The 13,780-nt window shown below is 51.5% G+C and overlaps 1 protein-coding gene across 4 annotated transcripts; it reads right to left on the bottom strand.

Moving 5' to 3' along the window:
• Positions 1-6,208: 6,208 nt before the first annotated feature.
• On the bottom strand, positions 6,209-13,451 carry PLPPR2 (phospholipid phosphatase related 2). 4 transcript variants are annotated; one of them, XM_079115122.1, is made up of 9 exons: positions 13,313-13,451; positions 12,615-12,694; positions 11,622-11,810; positions 11,357-11,492; positions 10,277-10,548; positions 9,134-9,310; positions 8,053-8,175; positions 7,681-7,732; positions 6,209-7,551 (listed from the first exon to the last, which is right to left on the bottom strand). In XM_079115122.1, the coding sequence occupies exons 2-9, from the start codon at positions 12,678-12,680 to the stop codon at positions 7,208-7,210; spliced, it is 1,359 nt and encodes a 452-aa protein (XP_078971248.1). In that variant the 5' UTR covers positions 12,681-12,694; positions 13,313-13,451; the 3' UTR covers positions 6,209-7,207. The 4 variants fall into 4 exon arrangements, with proteins under 4 accessions (XP_078971248.1, XP_078971249.1, XP_078971250.1 ...); XM_079115123.1 differs by having other exon boundaries at positions 11,622-11,735; XM_079115124.1 differs by having other exon boundaries at positions 7,381-7,551; positions 8,069-8,175.
• Between the last annotated feature and the right edge of the window lie 329 nt (positions 13,452-13,780).

Genomic DNA, 13,780 nt, shown 5'->3' with positions numbered 1-13,780 from the left:
ATGGGCACAAGTGTTTGGGCCATAGGTTCAGGCACACTGTGTGCAGACAAAATCAACACAACAAAACACCAGCAGCCATCTAAGAGGGTCTGTGAGAAGAGAACTCTCACCTGTCTCAGTGGCCAGGGGCTTCTCTAATCTTGCTCGTGCTGAGGGAACAAGGGAAGGGGGAATATAAGACAAAGGAGGCAGGAAAGAAAGGGGCTGGGAGACAGAAATGCAGTAGAGGTCTTGTTTGCCTTATCACCTTTGTCTCTCCAGAGCTCAGAACAGTGCTTGGCACTTTGTCTCAAATATATATATATATATATATATATATATATATATATATATATATATAATTTTTTTGGGGGGGTGCTGGGGATCGAACCCAGGGCCTTGTGCTTACAAGGCAAGAACTCTATCGACTGAGCTATCGCCCCAGCCCCTCAAGTACATTCTTGTTAAGTTAGTGAAGGAAGGAAGGTAGGAATTTTGAGAAACTAAGAGAGAGGAAGAAACGAAGTGAGTGTGATCACTGACTGGATCTCCTCACCCAGACTTTGCCCCAGAGCTGCCACTCATGCCTCTGTTGCCTTGGCAACCTGGTGTCCTGGTAACTTCAAAGTGGTGCTGTTGCTTGGAGACCCAGGGGCAGGGCGGAACTGTGATTTCCTGGGCTTTCTCTCTCTCTCTCTCTCTGGGACCAGAAAACAGCTCCACAACATCCCCCAATACACCCACTCAAACAGCTGGGCACCCCACAGCCTTTACACACACACACACCATGACATCTCTGCATATATTTCATTTCCAGAATCTCCATCATCCATATGCTTGCAGTTATACCCATCCAGATACAAAGCATCCCATCACACTCTGCCCTGTGTTCACACACATCTTTTCTCTTGCACAAGCACACACCAGAACACACTCTAATCCAAGTATGCCATTGTCACTACATGCATGCATGCATGCATAGGCACACACACACATACTGTGAGGCACAGGGTTACATTGCACTGTCAAACACATTGCCTCAGCCTCCCTCAACAGATACATGACATTGCACTGCAATACTCCAGTTATACCAGTAGTAGCACTAACAGCACACAATTACATACGGAGGCATGCTGAGGCCCCACCTCAGGCCCTTTGCACTCGCCGTTCCTTTATCTAGATCAGTCACTCACAGACATCTGTTTGGCTCATTTTTTGATACTGGGGATTGAACCCAAGGGCCACTGGGTTCAATTTGACCACTGAGCCTCAACACAGTCCTTTTTGTTTTTCATTTTGAGACAGGGTCTCACGAAGTTATGAGAGTCTTGTTAAATTGCTGAGGCTGGACTGGGGCTGTGGCTCAGTGGAAGAGTGCTTGCCTCACATGTTCGGGGCACTGGGTTCGATCCTCAGCATTACATGTAAGTAAATAAAGATATCGTGTCCATCTACAACTAAAAACGATTTTAAAAAATTGTTGAGGCTAGCCTCAAACTTGCAGTCCTCTTGCCTTGGTCGTAGGAGTCACTGGCATTATAGGTATGCACCACCACACCCAGCAGGTCTATTTAATTTATTTGTTTTTATGTGGTGCTGAGGATCGAACCCAGTGCCTCACACATGCTAGGCAAGCACTCTACCACTGAGCTACTGCGTAGCCCCCCCAGCAGGTTTATTAAGAAACAAAATAAAACTCCATTTAGGTCTCTGGTCAAATATCACCTACTTAGAGAGGCTTTCTCTGATCACATGTGAAAAATTGCAGTCTTCACTAATTTTTTTTCCAAAGAGACCCCATGTCTCATCATGTTGCTCAGGCTGACCCTGAACTCCTGGACTCAAGTGATCCCTCTGACTCAGCCTCCTGGCAGCTGGGGCTAGCGATGTGGACACCTCTGCACCCAGCTTCATTCTAACTACTTCAAATACCGTCTCCCAACATTGTGCATTTACCTGATGGCATCTCTCCCCACTCAAGTGTCAACTCCACAAAGATAAGGTCTTCCTTTTGTTCAATGCCAGGTGGCCAGCTCCTAGCACAGCACCTGGCACCCAATAGGTGCTCACAAATGTAGGCTGGGTGAGGACATTCAGCAGTGATGCAGACATTTGGCAGATCTCTCCAGAACACATTTCTTTCTCTCACTTCTCAGAATTCTGTCTTCATATCTTCACAGAAAGGCACTTAAAAGAGAGATGCTCTGTGGAAGGGTGCAGCCACCTGTAGGTGGGGCTGCACAGAGGGGCGAAGGGTGAGGGGCGAGGGGTCAATCTGTGCTTCTTCTTAGTCTACGGCATGGGCAAGTGATTAGTTCATTACTTCAACAAACATTTTTTTGAGAACCCACTAAGGCCCGTTCTAGGCACCTACTAAGTGCCAGGTGATGTGATAGGAACTGGGGACCCAGTAGTGAGGAAACAATAGGCAAAGTCTCTGTCCTGGTGGAGGGGACAGTCTAGGGAGAAGATAGCCACTAAACATTGAGAGGAGTTTGAACAGAATATGAGCAGATGATAAATATATGCAAAAAAGTTTGCTGAGGGAAGGGAATTTAGAAAGATCAATTGTTTTTCCAGTGTCAAATAGGGTGATCAGGGTAGGCTTCATTGGGGAGGTGACAGCTGAGGAAAGGACTGAAGGAGGTGAGGGAGTGAATGAAGCATGTATGCAAGGGAAGAGCCTTCCAGGTGGACACACATGGAAGTACAAAGACCCAAGGCTTAGAGGGCACCGGAGTCTTGAGAGTTTTTGTTTGTTTGGTTTCTGTTTTGTGGTACTAGGGATTGGCCAGGGCCTCACATGTTAGGCAGGTGCTCTAATACTGATCTGAGTCCCCGGTGTGTTCTCATGTGTTCTCATTCTCTCTCTCTCTCTCTCTCTCTCTCTCTCTCTCTCTCTCTCTCTCTGTACTGGGAATTGAACCCAGGGCACTTGCTTTACCACTGAGCTATATATTCAGTCCTTTTTATTCTGAGATAGTCCTTCTTCTTCTTCTCTGAAGGCCTTGTTAAGCTGCTGAGCTGTAATGGTTTGGATATGAGGTGTGCCCCTAAAGCTCCTGTGTGAGACAATGCAAGAAAGTTTACAGGTGAATGATTGGGTTAAGGATGTCACAACCCAATCAGTGAATTATTCCCCTGCTGGGCATTAACTGAGTGGTACCTACAGGCAGGTAAGGTGTGACTGGAGGAGGTGGGTCACTGGGGGGGGGGGTGATGCCTTTGATATATATTTTGTGAGCTGAGCTTAATCTCTGCTTCCTGACTGTCATACCCCGAGCTGATTTCCTTCACCACACTCTTCCACCATGGTGTCTGCCTCACCTTGGGCTTCAAGGAATGGAGTCAGCCATCTATGGACTAAGATCCCTGAAACTGTGAGTCCCCAAATAAACTTTATCTTAAAATTCTTCTTGTAGGGTCTATTGGTCACAACAGCAAAAAGCTGAATAAAACAGCCTGTCCTTAAACTTGAGATCCTCCTGTCTCAGCCTCCCAAGTAGCTGAAATTACCAGTGTGCGGCAGCACGCCTGGTCATGAGAGTTTTGAGTAAAGGATGATTGTGTTCTTATGTACATTCTGAATCACAGCTGTTTTGGTGGAGTTGAGTTTCAAATGCTGTGACCCAGGGAGGTGTTCTCTACTTAAATTCATCCATCTTAGGGTTGAGAATGAGGTCAAGACCAGGGCTGCTGTCATCAACCTTCTCAGAGGAACCAGACCCAATTTACTCTTTCTCACCTGCATTCCACATCAGCACCATGGACAACAGTAGCGGAGGTGCTGTCCGTGGTGCTGACGTCTTATTTCCTTCTTGAACCAAGGGAGGCAGCCTCCAGATCAGGGGGAACCACGGATCTCAGGTGTCGGAGATGTAATAGAGCCACAGCTGGTCAAGCAGGTTGGTCAATCCTGTCTGTCTTCTACGTTCAGCTCACTCATGCTTCCATTTTATTCCCTGTGGCCAACGACTCATCAACCCATCATCTCCCCGACCTCTTCTTCCTCTATTTCCACCTCTCCCACGCCACTCCAGCCCCACAGACCTCCTTACTGTTCCCTGACCACACCAGGAATATTCTCTAGCTCAGGACTTTTGCACTTGCTATTCCCATCACCAGATATTTACGTAGTTCCTTTTCTCCACTCCTTCACATCTCCCTTCTGGTTTCATCTTCTTAGGGGGAAATTCCCTGGCCATGCTCTTTAAACTGTAAGCCAAGTCCCATTCCACAATTCCCACATCTTTCCTAGCTTGAGTTTTCTCCTTATTACATATCAACATCTAACATATTAGAAGTCCCAATCCCTTACCTATGTCTTTGATCTTAGAGTTTGGAATTCAGAATGTTTCCAATTTTTGAAAGGTAATGTGGTGTAAATGCTGTTTTGCATAATACCCATGGTGGGGCTAGGGTAATATATAATATGCAAAGATCAAACACCCATCTGCAGCAAAATAAGAATATGTGCAGCAAGTGAAATAATTAAAAGCTATACTGAATCTCATGTCAGTTCGGATCAGGTTTTGACCCAAGGGAATTATGAAAAGATTTTGGTTTTCTCAAAATGGGCTTGGTACAACCAGAAGAATGAGAAGTTATACTCCATTTATGTATGTTGTGTCAAAATGCATTCTACTGTCATGTATAACTAATTAGAACAAATTTTTAAAAAAAGAAAGAAAATGGACTTGGTGGGGTATGCCTTTAATCCCAGCTACTCAGGAGGCAGGAGGATCACAACTTTGAAGCCAGCCTGGACAACTTGGTGAGGCCCTGACTCAAAATAAAATTTTTTAAAAAGCTGGGGAGGTAGCTCACAGGTAGACCACTTGCCCAGCATGCCTTGAACCTTGAGTAAACCCCCCCAAAAAAAAACTGCAAAAATTTTTTTTTTTTTGGTTTTCAAACTTTTATAAAAATTGGGAGTATGAATGTGTATATAGCTTATTTTTTTTATTGTCTATCAGGTACTAGCATATGAGCTCTCCAAGGGCAGGAATTTGCATCTGTTGTTTACTGCTAAGGGCCCTGTGCCTGGCTCCCAAATTCATGTTGCAATCCTAACCTTTAATGATATTGGGAGGTGGAACCTTTCACAGGTGATTAGGTCATGAGATTAGTGACTGTATAAAAGAGGCCCCAGAGAGCTCCTTCTGTCTTCTGCATGTCATATTAGAGTTAGGCAGTCATCCGAGAGGGACATGTCCTCACCAGACACCAAATCTGTTGGTGCCTTGATCTTAGACCTCCTGGTCTCCATTTTTTTTTTTTTTTTTTTTTTTTTTTTTTTTGGTATGGGAACTGAACCTAGGGACACTTAACCACAGAGCAACATGCCCAGCCCTTTTTTGTATTTTATTTAGAGAAAAAGTCTCACCGAGTTGCTTAGGGCCTCACTAAGTTGCTGAGGCTGGTTTTGAACTGGAGATCGTCAGCCTCCCATATGACTCCCATATGCCTGGCAGCCTCCAGATTTTTGAGAAGTAAATTTCTGTTGTGTATTAGCCACCTAGCCTACAGTATTTTGTTACAGCAGCTTAACACAACCTGACACATGGTAGGTGTTCCATCATGTTTGTTGAATGAATGAATGAATGAATGAATGAATGAATGAGGCAAGAAGGGAAGCAGATTTCCCTTTCCTGGTTCCTGGATATCTCTGGGATCCAAATGGCCTGAGGCCCCACACAGGCCCACAGTGTCTGGCGCTCCCTGTCCTTCTACCCTCTCCAGTCTCTTCTGAGTTCTCAGGGGTTTGACACTTGGCACAAGCTCACGATCAGTCCCCTGCTGCCAGGTATTCAGCTTGGAGGTCCTTAGTGCCTCTTAGCACCCTCCTTCCCTCTCACTCCCTCACCCTGTTTCTTGTGCACTCTGCCCCTCTGGCTGTTGTCAGAAACAGGTCAGCTACCTGAGGAACATCATCATGTGAGGGCCCGTCATGTATTTGTTTGCCCTAGTGGCATATGAGGGCCACCTGCATTTGACAGAGGAAAAAACAGGAGCACAGAGAGATTAACTTTCCCAAGGCCACACAACCAAGAAGTGCCAAGCCAGATTTTGACCCGGATTGCTAGCTCCATGGCCACACACTGCCTTTCCACATTTGTCCTCAGATACACTGTGACCATACACCCACACCCAGCTTCACAGCCACCTAGACCCACAATTACAGTCCTTCACACCCCACTGTCCGGGGGAGGCAGGCAAGTGGCCAAACTTCTGTTATAAACAGGTTTTTATTAAAGATGAGAAGCCAGGTCTTTATTAAAGATGAGAAGGGTGCAGGAAAGGGGGACAATGTCTCCTCTGCCCACTGCAGTTGGCTGCTCAGGGTAGGGGAGCCCCCTCTGCTCCACCCATGCCCCCCAAGATGGCACATCTGCATGAGGCTGAGGCATGGGGGGAAGTGTGAAGAACAGGGGTGGGTTCCAAGAAAAAAAATGTTCTTTCCCACAGCCCTAATAAATAACAGAAGGGTTTGGGTGGTACCCTGGGCACAGGCAAGGGGAGACACAGCACCCTGAACCCCAAAACCTCTGAACTGGGGTTAGCCCTGCTTAAGTAGGGAGTTGGGAGGGACTGGGTGAGAGGGTGCACATGGGGGAGGGGCTGAGGGGGAAGAGGTACCCCAAGGACCCTGCCATGGGGGAACCTGCCCCCCACCCTCCAGCTGGACTCTGATCTGGAGAAGGGATCTGGTGACAAAGAATGAACCCCTCTCCCTCCTCTCCTTTGCACATGCTTAAACACAGGCGGTCCCCCATTGACTGGAATCATACCCACCCACTCTAGAAATTTTGAAAGCCAAGGGCTCCTACTGGCTGTTCAGGCACTGAATGCTGCTGGAGTTGCCCTCTTGCCTGAGGATTCTAAGAAGTGAGAGGGAGGCTCCCATTGGCTGGAGTAAAGTCCTTTGGGGTGGAATTCTGAGAACTGGGGGTTCTCATTGGCTGGGCAATGGCCAATTGAGCCCAGCTTTAGCCCTTAAAAGGACAATCCTAGGTACAAGGTTCCAACCAGCAGTTGTGCCCACTGGGATGTCCTGAAGGGCAAAAGAGGCAGGGGGTCCCCCTGCATGTCCTTCCAGCCACCTCCTAATGTCAGGGCCTGGCTGGTTTGTGGGCAGGGAGCTTTGGCACTCACGTGGCACACGCACATACACGTGTGGCGGGGGAGAAATGGGGACGTGGGCAGATTCTGGATGGACAGGTGGGCCTCACAGCAGGTGGTCGCGACTGGCAAACAGGTAAGGGCTGAAGTTGTCCCGGTGGAAGGGGGAGGGATAGAGTCCACTAAGGGTATAGAGGTCCCGCAGCAGGGGAGTGGGCAGCAGCAGCTTCCGGCCACGCCCACCACCCCCGCCTGGCCCCCCAGGTCCGGGGGAGGAAGGTGAGGGGCCCTGGCTGGGAGTTGGTGCTGGCAGGGGCAAGGGCAGTGGTAGGGGTGTTGGCTCAGACCTCAGTCGAGGGCGGGGCACACGAGGTGACGAACACATGGCTGGGGCCCTGGAGGACACGCAGCTGGGGATCAGGTGGCCACGGCGGGCGCAGTTCTGCGGCTCTAGGGCAGGTGTCAGACAGCAGGGGATTAGAAATCTTAGCAGGGAGCCATGGAAGTCTAGGTGAGACCCCAGTGGCTGCACAGTGGGAAATCCCCCCTTGTTTGTCCCCCTACTTTCCCGACACTCACTGGATGGGGTGAGCCGTGCCGGTGTCGAATGCGGCCTGCAGGCCTCGGGTTCCTGAGACAAAGAGGCAGAGGGAAGGGGCTAGAGGACCCCAGGACCCCACCGCTCACAGCCAAGGAAGGCTCTTTAGGCAAAGCACTCAGTGGAAAAGACAACCAGCGTTCCCTGGATTCATGGTGTCCCCTGAGGAGGGAGAGGGCATGCACTCCCATTCTTCAGGGTTGTTCCCTCCCTATGACCCAGTCCACAAATATGGCTGACCTCTCCACCTCCCCAGGGCCCCGCCATGCCCACTTCTTGCCTGACTCCCTGCTTCCTTGGGCTCCCTCCACCCCCCACCCTCTCCAGCCGGGTACAGCCCCGGCCCCCCTTACCTGGGCCACACTTAACTTTTCGAGGGGGCTGTCCATGGTGGGGGCCTGGCCCAGGTCCTCCCAGGGGGAGAGCCTTCGGCCAGAGGGTGGCCGGCTCTGGAAATTGTGCACAACACAGGTGACCTGAGATAGAGGGAGAGGGGCCTGTTGAGGCCTGAGGCCAATGATGCAGGAGTTATGTAAGTATCATCCCCATTTTTCAGATCAAGAAACTGAGGCCTAGATTTTCACAAACAGCTAACATTTTTATGGTACCTACTATATGCCATGCCCTGCTTTTTCACTTTACTAAGAGGTGGGTACCTGCAGGGCTGGGACTGGGGTAAGGCAAGCAAGGCTGCATTGTGCAAGGCAGGATTCACCGTCTTCATTAAAGGTTTTTTTTTGGTTTTGGCTTTTTGGTTTGTGGTTTTTGTTTCTAAAGTGCTGGGGATGGAAGACAAGGCCTCACCTATGCTAAGCAAGTGCTCCACCACTGAGCTACAGCCCCAACCCCATCTAAATTTTTGTCATTTTGTATGTTGTGATTGCTTGGCATAAATTTTAATTTGTTACTTTTTAAATATATTTTTAGTTGTCAATGGACTTTTATTTTATTAATTTATTTATATGCAGTGTTGAGAACCAAACCCAGGCAAGTGCTCTACCACTGAGCCACAACCCCAGCCCCAAATTTTAATTAAAAAAATATATATATTTCAGGGCTAGGGTTGTGGCTCAGTGGTAAAGTGCTTGCCTAGCATGTGTGAGGCATTGGGTTCGAGTCTCAGCACCACATATAAATAAATGAATAAAATAGAGATCTATCAACATCTAAAAATATTTTTAAAAACTTCAAAAGATTTCATTAAAATATTCATCTTGATTGCTGAGCGTGTGTCTTAAATTTGCATCCAAGACAGTGCCTTACCCTGGTCCTGGTCGTTATCCCTTTTCACAGATGAAAACATGCAGACTGGGGTCAGGTTAAAGGACCCGCCCAAAGTAATGTGGAGTCAAAACCCTTTATCATCATGCAGTCCTGCCTCTCAGACCAGGTGCTGATGAGAGTCTACCAGAGATGGGTGGGTTTGGGGCTCACCAGAAAGGTGGCGATGGCTGCCCCAGTCAGGAAGCCCGCCAGCACGTCCGACCAGTGATTGCGGTACTCCGCCACGCGGACCACGCCCACCAGGAAAGCAGGGCACAGCAGGGCCAGGCAGAGGGAGGGTTTAACCAGGCGGGAACCCTTCACGCGGAACACGAAGGTAACATACATCTGTGGAAACCAGACTGATCAGGGGACATACTGAAGTGAAGGCGTCAAACCCAAGGGGACACTGTCTTTCAGGCTAGGAGATGCGACCTGACTTTGGTGCTACCAAGGGCTACAGGGACAGGATAATGGACTCCAGGGTTCCAGGGAGCTCTTGAAGAAATCGGGGTGTGACTGAAACGGCAATTAGGGATCAGGAGTTGGGGTGGGAGCAGAAATTGGGGTCAGGGAGTCCCCCGGCAACAGTTCACAGGGTTAGGGGCATGTGATCAGAGCTCCAAAGAGCAGAAGTCAGGATCTGGAGCTCTAGTATTACCTGGACAAAGTCACAGATGCTTACAGGTGGGGTGGGGATTAGGCCATGGCCACAGAACCAGAGAGTTGAGTCAGGGCCAAAGGGGCAGCTACAGGAGCTTCCGGGGTGGTATGCCAGCCCCAGGAGACCACTGACAGGGTTAGGTCATCACCCCAGAGGCCAGAAAAAGGGATCAAAGCAACAGAGGTTGCGACTAGGGAAAAGCAGAAGCCAAGACAGGTAGTGGCCAGGACAACAAAGGGCGAGACAAGGCACTCAGGGGAAGGGCTGAAACCCCGCCTAGCCTCCCACCTACTATTCAGGGCCTGTAGCCTGTGGGAACCCTAGGAACACTCCCAGGAGTGTTCTGATCCCAAAGGGGGAGGCTAGAGCCTCCTTTGGGCATGGCATTACCGGGACAGGAGGCATGGTTAGACACCAAGAGGCACACTCAAGGCACAGCAATAGATTCAGGTCCAAGGGCGTGGCCGGGACCCAGGGGAGGAGTCAGAGCCCCTAATGGGTAGACTCCACCAGAAGGGCGGGATTATAGCACAGGGGCGTGGTCTCATGGAGGTGGGCAGGAATCCCAGGCTCAGGCCTGGTAGCCTCCTGATTGGCCGCCCAGCTCACCCTCGGTCCGACCCAACCCCACCGCTCCTCTGGGTGCTCACCGCAGTGTAGGTGACTGCATAGGCGCACAGGGCTGCATCCTTGCAGGGAAAGGCGCGGCGCGCAGCAGCCACGAGGCTGGGGCTACCTGCACAGGCGCCCTGGTCAGTGACAAAGCGGTCAGGCCCTGGACGGTCAGGTGAAGGTGGTGGGCAGCCCAGGGCGGTGTAGTTGGGGCGGCAAACTGACAGGAAGTGTGGCGTGGGGTTGCCGGTCACCACCTGCCCCGCGTTGGCGAAGATGGTCGTGGTGAAGAGGCCGAAGGAGTACACCCCTGGTGGTGGGGAGGAAGGGGTTCATGCCCCCAGCCCTGAGGCCCCACTGGCCCTCCTCCTGAAAGCCCCTATGGCTCCCACTGGCCGCTTCTCTCCCTGTTCCCAGGAGCACCATTAAAGCACACCTGGGGCCACATTATACCTGAGCCAAGGTCCTCCTTCTTTTAGGACCACCATGGTGGACTCAGGGCCTCCTACCCCCTGGAACTCTCACTATAAGTACATGTGACCTCTAGGATTATCCTATGTCAAGAGTAGCCTTCCCTTGGGACCCCATTATAGCTGATACTGCAACCAGTATCACATTAGGATTGGGCCCAGGCCTGACCTCAGAAAACCCTGCAGACATCTGGGCCTCCTTAGGACACCACTATTGCTGAGCTGATCCCTCTTCCCCTGGGGCCCTAATTAGTTAGAGCTGGATCTTCAGCCACTGGAGCCATGTTTAGGTAAAAGCTCTGCTCCCTGCCCCATGACCACCAATTGTGATCGGGCCCAATGTAATGTGACGGGGAGTCTCATCTGTCTTCTCTGGGGTCCCACTGTGGACCCCACAGGCAGGGCCTCTTTTGTGCCCAAGACTCCCCTTGTTCCATTTTTGGTTGAATTAGGCTCCTCCCAGTCCCTGGAACCTCCATTATCTCTGACTGAATCCAAGTCCCTCTTTGGCCCCTGTGGTCCCTGTCATGCCAATTCGAAGACTTCTTCCTTCAAACCTGGAATTCTTATTATGGCAGAACCAGTCCATCTCCCTTTGCCTCTGCAACTGCCTCCCCCTTTCCCATTATCACAGGGCTGAGACCTCACCCAGGAAGCGGACCAGCCTCCGCAGCGGGGGGCTGAAGCGGCAGCAGGCCCCCGACACGATGGTGCTCTCCCCGATGATGGGGCTGGCTGAGGGTGGTGCGGGGAAGAAAGCACGTGCCAGCTCCCCCAGCAGGATCTGTGGACAAGACCAAGGTGGGGTCTTCCTGGCCTTCAGGCCCAGATCTCCACCAGCCCCTGTGTGGCCTTCCTGCCTCCTGGGAGGTCCTCCCCATGGTCTGACCAAGGCAACCCACACCCATCTCACCGTAAGGGTGGGCCCCGCAGTGACCAAGGCATAGATGAGGGCCGGTGGTGCTCGGCTGGCAGCCTCAGGCCCTGGATAGGGCTTGGCGTAGGTACTGTCATAGCAGAAGAACCCCTGGGTGTGCACGGGGAAGGTGTCTGTGAACTCCAGGCGGTAAGCAAGCAGAACCACAATGCCCAGCAGCACTGACTGCACCCAGCCAGGGCAGGGAGAGAGGCAGAGAGAGAAGGAGGAGAAGGTCAGAGGCTCTGAGGCCATGGAAACAGAGATAAAGAGAAATGGAAAGAGAAAGGCAGACACTAGAAGATGGAGAGAGACCAAGACAAGGAGGAGGGAAGGAGAGAACAGAGCCAAAGGAGGGGAAGAGAGAGAGGGACTTGGGAAGAACAAAGGGAGAGATGAGGACAGAAACCGAGAGAAGACGGGAAAAGGGGAGAGAAGAGGAAAGAGGAGGGGAGATGGAGAAAAAAGGGAGGGGAGGGAATAGGAGAGAGAGGGTGAGGGTGGAGATCATGAAGGTCAGAGTTAGAACAGGGCCCAGCTCAGGACAGAAAGACAGACACACTGTGGGATGACACCTGAAATACCACAGCTACCACAGGTACAGCCCTTACTGTGGGGGAGCATTCTACTAAGTCTCCTCTGTGATTTATATGTTCACAGGGCCCTTGGAGAGAGGGACCCTAGTACACCCATGGTGAGGATGAGGAAACTGAGGCTCAGGTGCCAACACACTTCAGAAGTGTGGATGGACAAGGCAGACTGGGATTAGAACCCTGAGAAGGGTACTTTCTGAGCCCAAGGTTGTCTACTTCTCAAGAGAAGGGGACAGCAATGGAGATCCTGGGGTAACAGGGACAGATTAGGGAAAGAGATGGTATAATGGATCCAGGTGGGGACCTGGGAGAAGAAGGGAGACTGAGGTTGGGCAGAGACAGAATAAGAGACATGAAGACAGGCGTGCCACCTCTGGGAGAGGTTTGGGGTCCTCACCTCCACAAAGACGAAGCAAGGAATGATGGAGAAACTCCTCTTTGGGTGAGGTCTCCCTCCCGCCATGGTGAAGGCTGGGCCTGCAGAGAGGGGACAGGAAGTGGGGCCTCCAGGGTGACCCTGAACCCCTGTGGGACCCTGGCCCCACCCCTGAACCTTGTGGCCACAGGGACCTCTGGTTCTGCCCCTTGAGCCTTCTGGACAGCTTTCTACAATCCTGATCCCACCTCACCGCCCCTGGCTCTGCCCCTTGGATCCCACACCCCCACCACCTGCTTAGCCTATCAGGGACCCCAAAGATTCTACAGTGGTCCTCTTCTACAACCTTTGGAGATGTAACCAGAGGCCTTCTAGGAGGACCCTTCCCCCTTGGTCTTTAGAAGGGCTCCTTCATGGCACCCACCTCCACCAGTTTTCAGGGGATTCCTTCCTCTTTCCCAGGGAACTCCATGCCCCATGCTGGGTCTCTCCCTTGAGTTCGTTTCCCCATGGCCTCCTCGGGGGTCTCCTCCCCTGGGCTGTGGTATCTGGTGCGGGCTGATAGCCAGGCCCTCCTTCTCTCCCAGCTGCCTTTCCCTCCTCCCCCACCTCCAGCGGGCTGCCTCTCCCCTCCTCCACCCCAACCCCCTAACTTCAGTCCCCAGCACTTCAGGAGCCAACAGTCACACCTGCTCACTAATTCTGCCACCTGAACTCACCTGTGAAAATGCCCTAGGGCTTCTGACAGGCTGCTGCCACAACCACAGACTCACAGCCACTCCTGGTGGCCAGCAGGGCAGGGATAGTCACCCCCATTGTGCAGATGTGGACACTAAGGCTCAGGCAGGCAAGGGTAGGCACTCTGGGTCCAGAGCTCCATCCATGAGGCTTGTTCTGCCGTGGAACATGAAGGGTAAGGGTCACCAGAGGTCCCAGATGCCCCTGGAGTCACCCACACCAGCACCCCCACCGTGTTCAACCCAGTCACAGCCTCCAATCCCAAATACTGCACCTCCATGACACGCATTCATCCATCCCAATGAGGACCAAGAACACAATGCCGGGTGCCTGCCTCATGGTGAACAAGACGGGCCGCTCATTCACACAGGTACCCAACACCCACAACATTCCTAAGAGCATTCACACACACACAAGGCACAGCATGCACACAGCCTGTCATGGACACC

The sequence above is a fragment of the Sciurus vulgaris genome, assembly GCF_902686455.1.
Source record: "Sciurus vulgaris genome assembly, chromosome: 16".
NCBI lineage: Eukaryota > Metazoa > Chordata > Mammalia > Rodentia > Sciuridae > Sciurus > Sciurus vulgaris.
Note: the sequence above shows the minus strand (reverse complement) of the source record. Positions and strands in the feature narration are given on the sequence as shown.

What these genes read in the sequence shown, in the direction of transcription:
- PLPPR2 (XM_079115122.1), bottom strand. Translation starts at nt 12,680, where the DNA reads ATGGCGGGAGGGAGACCTCACCCAAAGAGGAGTTTCTCCATCATTCCT. An exon ending in ATGCAGTCACCTACACTGCG is followed by an intron (nt 9,311 to 10,276) that starts GTGAGCACCCAG and finishes TGGTTTCCACAG; the next exon opens with ATGTATGTTACCTTCGTGTT. An exon ending in AAAAGTTAAGTGTGGCCCAG is followed by an intron (nt 7,733 to 8,052) that starts GTAAGGGGGGCC and finishes TCTTTGTCTCAG; the next exon opens with GAACCCGAGGCCTGCAGGCC.